Raw genomic sequence first — 10,919 nt, 5'->3', positions numbered from 1 at the left:
AGTAGGTGAAGTATACAAACTAATAGTCTTAGAAAATAACACAGGCTCAGTAAATTATAGTTTGAAAAGTTACTAGGAAAATAAAAGCAAACAAAATAAAGTCCATATGGCAAAAGGAATAATAAAATTTTACTTTAAAATGATAGAACAGTGTAAAAATAATGGTATAAAATATGCAACAAGAAACACCAGCCCAAATAGATGGGCATAGTCTTTAAAACTTCCAAAGAACAGATTACTATCATGCTATATAAATTTATAGAGAGTATAAAATAGTAGAAATTTCCTAATTCAATTTACTAAGCTGGTGTGACTCTTATACTGAAACCTGATTAAGATAACTTACAAAAGAGTAAACTATAGTATACATTGACCTATAAATATAGATGTATTTATTGTAAACAAATTATTAGTAAATCAATCCCAGTAGTATGGTAAAATAATAGAGCTTGATGAGGGAGAGTTTATTCCAGGAATAGAGGGACAGTTCAACATTAGGAAATCCATTAATACTTTTCTTGACATTAAAAATTTAAAGAAGGGAAAAAACTTATGATCATTTCTAAGGATTTCAAAAAAACAAATCATAAAATTCAACATCCATTTTGATATTTAAAATCTTTTAGTAAATTAGAAATTAAAGATTACTTTATAACCACTACTTTCAATGATATAATTTTATGACTAGGAAACCTAAGATAATCACTTGAAAAATACCCAAAATACTGAGTACTTTGTTACAAATGTCTGTATATAATAAATATATATTTTTAAATTATTAGTTATCCTTTGTGCCAACTATTACATATCAAAAAAAATTAAAGGCCCAAAATATGAATGACCTAAGAATAAATTTAATATAATTTTCAGGGGACCTAGATAAAGAAAAATTAAAAACTTCATTTATAAACTTAAATGAAGAAAAGAGAAAAATAATATTACAATGCTGAATATTTTCCAAATTAAATATTCTTCCTGGATTGTCATTGTTTATCATGTACTAAATACTAATTTCTATGGGAACATATGTATATGTATAACTGATTCACTTTGTTATAAAGCAGAAACTAACACACCATTGTAAAGCAATTATACTCCAATAAAGATGTAAAAAAAAAAAATCATTATCTGGCCTTCCACAGCTCTTTCTCTAGACATTTTAAATTGTTGTTGTTTTTTTTTTGGTTGACAACCACTTTACATACCTGTTACTCTCTGTTAACAGAGGTTGTTAACTGAGCCAACAATACAGTTGGCATAGATATTCAATACTTTTTTGCTGATTAAATATTTTGCACCTAAATCCATGTAAAAGCATTCTGGATTATTATTGGTGGGCACAGTTTCTGATTTCAATTATTACTGGAAATATTTAAAGTACAAAACAGATTACATTCCATATAGTTAAGAGAATACTTTTAAATACTTATTTTCAATTTTAAATGGTAGATTTCTTACAGAGAGTCACTGAGTGATCATTGGATTCAAAATGCATTCATCTAACCTGTGTATAAAGCTTGAACATGTATAACAAATCATGCCTCAGTTTCCCCAGTCATGGAATTCAACATATCCTTTTATTTCTCTTCACAATACCTCCATTTTCTCCTCATAGTTGCTGACTTCTGAGAGTGCTCGGTCATCTTCCTTTGCATGTCTAAGTTGTAAAGATGCAAAGATGTAAAGATGTCTTTGAATAATATGTTCAGTTTTTATAAGCCTAATTGAAATGTGTGACGTTAGATCCATTGAAAACAAAGCTAAAGCTAAAACAGTACACTGTGTTAACCAACTGTCCACCCACAGGTTGACTTTAAGGAACTACATTTGGCTTATATCAGTGTAGAAGAAAATAGAGTCTAAAGTCCTTACATTCCTATATATACATAATGTGTATGTATGTACATTTACACAAAAATTTTAAAGACTCAAGTCCAAGAGTCAGTCTATTAATGTGTCATCCTGCTTTGAGGCATCTTGCCATATTTTTTATAGATAATCTATAATCTCAGAATAATTTCATGCAAAGTATTTTAAATCTATGACAATACATTTTGCATTTGGTGAAAACACACATTTCTGAATAGTGTCAAAAATACTATCGATTTCCTTTTCAATAGAATACAAAACAAACATTCCTAACTCTCTGTTCTTAAGGGTTCTTTGCCAGTTTCCTGGATTTTTCATATCATTGAATATTTCTTGCTTTTGCCCAGTCAATTTATATTGACAGTGCGCCAACAATAGACTTACTTACTATTACAAATGCTTCCACTATCTGGCAGAATTCAATACACCTACTGTTTCTTAGAATTAAATTTGCCTGTACATTTATGAATAGAAAACTATTCTTTCTGAACTTTACAATGTTCTTTAAACCCAGGTGTCAGAATTACTCTTTGATTCAAAAGTATCACAGAGTAAACAAAGGTTTTACATTGTATTTCTGCTTAAATGGTCATCTACTTTAAATTTTTTCTACTTAGATTGATCATAATGTAAAGCAACAGAATAAGTCTAACTGTTTAAAAAAAAAAGAGCCACTAGACTAACTGCTCTGGGAGAACAGAAAATACTCTTCTATATTAGTAAATTTTTAAAGTCATGGACTATAAAGTTTCACTAAAATTTGGGTGAACTATTTTGTAGCTGCAGCAGATTATCTATACTTTTTCACCTTTTTTCTTCATCTGAATCATAATACCTGCTGAGTATTTAGTTTGATACCCTTCTCAAAAATGGGACCAATACAATGTCACTCTAAATTCAGAAAGATTGTATTAGTAACCATATTTTCTACATAATTTCCAATAAAAGAACACTAAAATATGAGAAGCTAGAAAATTAACATAAAAATAATAAAGAGAACTATACTGAAGTAAAGAGGATCTTCTCTTGGTGTTCTCTTGTATCAGACTATGTATCCTTTGTGTGGACTATTCTTTTTTAAGGGCTGTTCCCTTGGACCTCCTCTTTTCTCATATACTGTTAGAAGGTTATGAAGATGACAGCCTCCATCCTAGGAAGACAAGGCAGGCCAGAGTAGTGTTTTAAGAAAAAAAAATGTTAAAGAGGAAAGTTATTGAAACTTTTTTCTCATTAAAGAGAGGACTTTCTTGGGCTTCCCTGGTGGCGCAGTGGTTGGGAGTCCGCCCGCCGATGCAGGGGACATGGGTTCGTGCCCCGTCTGGGAAGATCCCACATGCCGCGGAGCGGCTGGGCCCGTGAGCCATGGCCGCTGAGCCTGCGCGTCCGGAGCCTGTGCTCCGCAACGGGAGAGGCCACCACAGTGAGAGGCCCGAGTACCGCAAAAAAAAAAAAAAAAAAAAAAAAAAGAGAGGACTTTCTTTTTTGTACTATTAATTATCATCCTTCACCAATAGTTATTGTATTACATAATGCCCTGAAGGTGAAGACTAGAGCATGGATTTAGACAAGAAAGTATCAGTCTACTCAGCCTGAGTCTAACCCCAGCTTTAGGTGACAGCTGTAAAAGAAGTCCAGCCTGGCTCACCAAAGTGAGAGACCACACAGAAATTTGGGAGTCAAAGCCAAAGCCATAGGGCAATGTTCTAAAAACAAAGCCATTTATCAGAATTGCCTACAGACCTTTTTTACAAACCCAGAATCTTGAGTTTGGTCTAGTGAATTAGGTCATCTGAGAATTGGACTCAAGCAGCTCAGTTTTTAAAACAACACTGGAAATGATTCAGATGTGCAGCCAGGATGAGGATAACTGGTCTAGCTTATGATAAAGAATGTACATTTTCATTAAATGACATTTTCCCATGAACCCCCCACAGAAGTTCCTACATAAAACTTTCTTGTACCTGATACAAGGGTATCTGAATGAAATTCCATGTTAAAACAGAATTTGATTTTGATAAACTTTTGTGCAGTTGGTTGACTTTTAATATCTGCCTAGAATTAGCCTGGTATGATATACCCACAAGGTCTGAATATTAAATACTGAATCTAATCTCACTGATTTAATTGCAAAATATAAAAAGATGAAAAAATTAACTCTAAGGAAGCATATAATTTTAAATTATATTCTATTTTCTATGTATGCTTTTAATGTAATAGTTGCATTATTTTTAAATAAGGTGTAAATTAATTTTACTGCAATTTAATCAAACTTTTCTGTTGATTCATGATGTCATTTCAAATATGCTCTATCCCTTTCTTCTCATTGAGGATGGAATTTTATTGTTAGTATCCCACTGTATTTGCACTTAAAAATTTTACCTCGTGACTCTCCTTAATCAGGAGAGTCAAGGGTAACAGTGACAAAGATAACATATAATTTATTGTTGAAATTGTGGCATTATTAATATTTATGCCAGGACCACTATGCCAGACAACAGGGACATGCAGTTACCCAATCAGTGGTCCTAAACAAATGCCTAAATCCCTAAGGAGAGTACCTATTTTAGTTTTTTAAAAATAAGCAGAAAATCTTTCTTAACACAAACAAGCATTCTCAATGTTTTCTTTTAATATTAATAATTGCATATTGATTTTTCAAAGTGTGCCATTTTTGGTTAAATAGGTGGCAGAAGCAAAATATATATGTAGGTTAGACACAAACTTTCCTGATGTCATACATCCTTTTGTATCTTTTGTTAGTTGTTTTCTTACTGACAGTGGCCAGAAAAGACACTCTCTACCCTCACTGGGGGAAGGTGTGTGTATACATCTTCTCTTAGAACAGAGTCACACAGGTTGTTGTCAGCAAGCTTTCAGCAAAGAAATATGCTGAATTCACTATTCCAATCCGAAAAAAGAAAAACTTGTGACAAACTTTGAAACAGCTGTCAGTTCTTGCTAAGATTTTATAGACCACTATAAGCCATACTTCTCTGAAATTTTCTCAGATTGGTTAAAAAAAAAGATGTGACATTTAAAGTTGTTTTTATTTTCAGATGTTGGAAAGAAAGGATCTATATCAGACACAGTCGCAGACATATATTATCCAACAGATTCCATCTTAGCATTGGCTCTTCCTGTAAAAGTACACATTCTTGGACATTTTGAACACCATGTCATGACTTCAACCAGTTTTTCAAAATAACGTTATAGAAACAGAAGTGGAGTCTGTACTCTCTATTGATCTCCATATGCTTACAAAATGAATCAAAACATTATTTTTTCCGGGGATATTGAGGATCCAGAGGTGTCTGATAATATCCAGACAAAATCCTCCAGGATTGGAAAGACATTTAAGAACTAAGGGGCAGAGGCCTTGAGACCAGAAGTGAAAAACGCCCAACCAGCCCTACCATGCTGCTGGAGGCAAATCCACCGATCTCAGTCTGACTCAGACCTTGAAGCCTGACAACCTTCAGCTCCAACCCCTCTCAGCCACACTCCTCCAGGAGTGGTTCTGATGTCCCAGAACCCAGAGGGAGACATGTCCTAATGTGCCTCCAGAGGCAGCTTCACTGACATTAGTCTGATTGTGGATCCTGAAGTAGCCCTGTGGCCCAACAGCAATCCTGATCAGCCATGGTCTGGGGGCAGTCCTGCCCAGTGACCTATTAAGAGCACTCCCAGGGACCCAGAAAGAGCTGCACACATCCATGTACCTGGTAATAAGCCCACCATCTGTGAACCCTAAAGCATACAATTGTCCCAGTGCCAGCACTACTGACCAAGGTTTTAGAGGGAGTGCTATTTACCCAAGGACCAGACAAAATCCATGCTAGCCCAGACCTCTGGTAACAGGCCTGCCAAATGCAGACCCTACTACAGACCCAGCAGCAGTTACACGACTGGCTACAACCCAACTCTACCATGATTGGAAGCAGTACCATCATCCTGGGACTTGACAGAAGAAATCTACCTGCTAAAACCAGTCTGTAAACACTGGAAGAGGTGTTTATTCCTTCAGGTGCTCACATCCACACAAGGCTACAAGTATCATGAAGAATCAAGCAAATGTGACACCACCAAAGGACACCAGCAGAGATCTATTAACTAACCCTAAAATTTAAAAATTGGAATATGTGGAAACTTTACAAATATTTGGAAAATAAACAAGACATTCCTGAACAACCAATGAGTCAAAGAAGAAATCAAAAGGAAAACTCAAAAGCATCTTAAGACAAACATAAATGGAAACACAATGTACCAAAACTTATAGGATGCAGTTAAAGCAGTTCTAAGAGAGAAGTTTATGGTGATAAATGCTTAAATTAAGAAAAAATAAAGATATCAAGTAAACAACCTAGTTTTACACCTCAAGGAACTAGAAAAAAATGAACAAACTGAGCCCAAAGTTAACAGAAAAAATATATAATGAAGACTGAGAAGAAATAAATGAAATAGAGCCCAGAAAAACACTAGAAAAGATTAAGAAAGCTAACGGTTTTTTTAAAAGATAAACAAAATAGACAATCTTTTAGCTAGACTAAGACAAAATGTGAGGAGACTCAAATAAATAAAATTATAATTAAAGAGAAAACTTACAAATGATATACAGAAATACAAAAAATCATGAGATTACTATCAACAATTACATAACAACAAACTTGATAACTGAGAAATGGATAAATTCCTAGAAACCTACAACCCACCAAAACTGAATCATGAATAAATAGACAATCTGAACAGACTAATAACAAGGAGACTGAAGAAGTAGTCAAAATCTCTCAAAAAAGAAAAGCCCAGGACCAGATGGCTTCCTAGGTGAATGTGACCAAACATTTAAAGAAGAATTAATGACAATCCTTTTCAAACTCTTCCAAAAATCAAAGAGAGAAATACTTCCACACTCATTTTATGAGATCAGCATTATCCTCTAATGAAGCCAGATAAAGGCACTACAAGAAAAGATAATTATAAGCTAATATCTCTGATGACTATAGATGCAAAAATTTTCAACAAAATACTAGCAAATTCAATTCAACAGCACATTGAAAGTATCATATCATACACCATGATCAAATGGGATTTAGTAACTTACACAAATCAATAAAAGTGGTACACCATGTTAAAAAAAGAATAAAAAACATATGATAAGCTCAGTAGATGCAGAAAAAGCATTTGACAAAATACAACATTCTTTTGTGATAAGAACTTCCAACAAATTAAGTATTGAAGAAATGTACCACCACGTAATAAAGGGCATATGAAAAGCCCACAGCTAACATCATACTCAACAGTGAAAAGCTGAAAGCTCTTCCTCTAATATCAGCAACAAGACAAAGGTGCCCACTCTCACTACTCCGATTCAACACAGTACTGGACATTCTACCAAAAGCAATTAGGAAGATGAAGAAATAAAGTTATACAAAGAAGTTAAATTGTCTCTGTTTGCCAATGATGTCAACTTATTTGCAGAAAAACCTAAAAGCACCATCAAAATACCGTTAGAACTAATAAGTAAATTCAGTACAGTTGCAGGATACAAAGTCAACATACAAAAATCAGCTGCATTTCTATACACTAACAGTTAAATATCTAAAATGAAATTAATAATTCCATTTACAATAGCATAAAAAAAACATGTAGAAATAGATTCAACCAAGGAGGTAAAAAAATCTCTACACTATAAGACATTGATGAAAGAAACTGAAGACAAATAAAAGGAAAGATATTCATGTTCATGGATTAGACAAATTAATATTATTAAAATGTCCATACTACCCAAGTAAACCTACAGATTCACAGAATTCCCTATCAAAAATTCCAATGGCACTTTTCACAGAAATAGAAAACACAATCCTAAAATTTGTATGGTACCACAAAAGATCTTGAATAGTCAGAGCAATCTTGACAAAGAAGAACAAAGCTGGAGGCATCACACGTCTAGATTTTTTTTTTGTTTTGTTTTGTTTTGTTTTTCAAGGAATATTTAATACGGTAGATAATATATGCTTATCTAACGTGTATTTTTATATCACTGAAGCTAAAGCAAAACATCCTGTTTATTGGTAAGTATGGCCTGTATGTGTACACTACAGTGCAATTTAAAAAATATTGTAATTATAATTTCAGAACTTCAGAATCTGAACAGATGCCAGTGTTCTCTCCTTTTTTTATATGGGAAAAGAAAATCCTGTGAAAATCATTTGAAGCTTGGACAAAAATTCCATAGCTATATTCTTAGGATCACTTTGTAGAATCTTCATGATTCAGATGATACAAGGGAAGCTTCAATTCATCCTTTTAGAGAAGACATTCCAGCTCTCATGATCTCATCAACCAGGAGAATGTTGGTGGCAATCACAGTGCAGGAATGAAGAAGCTGTTTCTTTACACAATAGTTATCCCATACGCCTACTTCTGCTGCTACCATTGGCTCACCTGTGTTCAAGTCTACACCCACAAGTTGACCTGATTCTGAATGCTCTGCTTTAACTTTAACTAGTGTTTCCTGAAGGTCAAAACCAGAGTTCTGAGCAAGAACCTTGGGAATAATGAGCAATGCATCAGCAAATGCTTGAACTCCAAGTTGGGCCCTGCCCTTTACACTGGGCTTGTATTTAATCAGGGCTTCTGCCATTGCCACTTCCACTGCACCAGCACCTGGAACTACACAGCCATCATCAATAGCATTTTTAACAGCCCTCAAGCCATCTCTTATTGCATCTTTGATTTGAGTAAGTGTGTGCTTATTTGGTCCTTTGATCAATAATGTGACCGATCGAGGATTGTTACAGTTCTCAATAAAGGTGAACTTCTCTTCTCCCAATGTATATTCATAGACAAGTCCTGCATGTCCCAAACAATCAGGATTTAGGTCATCAAGAGAATTTAGGGCTACCCCACCACAAGCAAGAGTCAGCCTTTCCATATTTCTCCTTTTAGCTCTGCGCAGAGCTACTATACCTTCTTTTGCAAGAGCATCTAAGGAAAAGGGGTCAATTCCCTTTTGATTAATAACAACAAATCCTTTATCTGAATCACCACAGACTTTCTTTTTCAGGTCTATTATTTTTTTAACTCTGTCTTCAATGAATTTTCTTTCAGCTCTCACTAGTTTCTCTCTCTCCTCTGCACTCTTGTAAAAAAAGCCAGAATTCACTTCTGTTTTTTCATATTCTAATGACACGTTGCATGTGAGGATGTACACATCTTCTACTCTCTTTTTCATATCAGGATGCCGTGCCCCATGGTCCAAAACAAGACCTCTGATCAAGCTTGTATCAGTTTCAGATTTATGTTTCATCTCCATGATCTCAACCATGAAGATGTCAATAGGTTCATCTTGTTTTTTAATGGCTAAAATGGAGTCCACTACAGCCTCTGTTAAGACATCAGCAAGTTCAGCATGAACTTTAGTACGTAGAGATGTTCTGGCCACATCTATAAGTGTTTCCCTGTCCATCTCTTTGCTTACTTTGACTTGTTCCAAAAACTGAAGTGCCTTTTCCTTTGCAGCTTCAAATCCTTCTGTAATTATTCTGGGATGAAGACCTTCAGAAATGTAGAGATCCGCCTGCTTCAGGAGCTCTCCAATAATTAGGACATTGGAAGTGGTACCATCACCAGTTATGTCATCCTGGGCTGTTGCTACTTTGGCTATTAAGGAGGCTGTTGGGTGTTGAATTTGCATTTCATGAAGCAGCACATTTCCATCTTTAGTGAGCTTGATGTCTCCAGCACCAGAAACAAGCATCTTCATGGTGCCCTTAGGCCCCAAGTTGGTCCTCAGCACGTCCTGCAGCCCCTGGGCCGCGCTGATGTTGACCGCCAACGCCGCCTGGGCTCGGGCCACCTCAGCCTTGGGATTCAAGGTCTTCACGGCCGCCATAGCTGACCCAGCAGAAGAAAATGAGGGAACCCAGCCTCAGGAAAGCCCAGAGCCGGTTCAGCACGGCCGGGAGGTGCTATCCGGGTCTTCTGGAAAAGTCGCACGCGCCGGGCCCGCCTCCAGCGTGCCCGTGCGCCGCCGCCCCACACGTCTAGATTTTAAACTATATTGTAAAGCTATAGTAATCTGAACAGTATGGTACTGGCATAGAAACAACCACATAGATCAGTAGAACAATACAGAGCCCAGAAATAAACCCACACATATGTGATTTATTAATCTTTGACACAAGCACCAAGAATACACAATGGGGAAAGGACAGTCTCTTCATTAAGTGGCACTGAGAAAATTCAATATTCACAGGCCGAAGAATGAATCTGGCCTCCTCTCTAACACCACTCACAAAAACAAACTCAAAATGTATTAAAGACTTAAATGGTAAGACATGAAACCATAAAACTCCTAGAAGAAAACAGGGAAAATCTCCCTGACACTGATCATGGCAATGAGTTTTTGGATATGACTCCATAAGCAAGTGATGAGGTTAGAGCCATCCTGAGTTATTTGTAATTAAAAAAAATTTTTTAATAAATTTATTTAAATTAATTAATTTATTTATTTTTGGCTGTGTTGGTCTTCATTACTGCATGCAGGCTTTTCTCTGCTTGAGGCGAGCGGGGGCAACTCTTCGTTGTGGTGCGTGGGTTTCTCATTGTGGTGGATTCTCTTGTTGCGGAGCACAGGCTCTAGGCGTGCAGGCTTCAGTAGTTGCAGCACGCAGGCTTAGTTGCTCCGCAGCATGTGGGATCCTCCCAGACCAGGGCTCGAACCAGTGTCCCCTGCATTAGCAGGCAGATTCTTAACCACTGTGCCACCAGGGAAGCCCTGTAATTTTTTTAATCATAAATATTCTTTTAAAATTTTCAAATGAATAAAGATTTATTTTTAAATTTCAACCATGACTCATTTTGTTATCTTGGTCACTTAACATTTTGACGTACTGATTTCTATCTTTTTAAAGAAATGTTTAAGAACACTAAACTTTGATCTCCCCACTTGACTGTGAGCTCCTATCTTATTGATCATAACATCTCCAGAAGAATATCTGACATACACAAAGTCCTCAAAAAATATTTAGAGGGGCTTCCCTGGTGGCGCA

General features: G+C 35.8%; 1 protein-coding gene across 1 annotated transcript; it reads right to left on the bottom strand.

Annotated features, from left to right (window-relative positions):
* Positions 1-7,913: 7,913 nt before the first annotated feature.
* LOC309812794 (T-complex protein 1 subunit zeta-like) lies at positions 7,914-9,869 on the bottom strand. The gene has a single exon (XM_082636942.1). The coding sequence runs from the start codon at positions 9,758-9,760 to the stop codon at positions 8,165-8,167; it is 1,596 nt and encodes a 531-aa protein (XP_082493068.1). The 5' UTR covers positions 9,761-9,869; the 3' UTR covers positions 7,914-8,164.
* Between the last annotated feature and the right edge of the window lie 1,050 nt (positions 9,870-10,919).

The sequence above is a fragment of the Mesoplodon mirus genome (assembly GCF_964341445.2).
Source record: "Mesoplodon mirus genome assembly, chromosome: 11".
NCBI classification, from domain to species: Eukaryota; Metazoa; Chordata; class Mammalia; order Artiodactyla; family Ziphiidae; genus Mesoplodon; species Mesoplodon mirus.
This window is presented reverse-complemented; position numbering and strand designations above follow the sequence as displayed.

Coding starts and splice junctions, on each gene's coding strand:
- LOC309812794 (XM_082636942.1), bottom strand. CDS start 9,760: ATGGCGGCCGTGAAGACCTTGAATCCCAAGGCTGAGGTGGCCCGAGCC.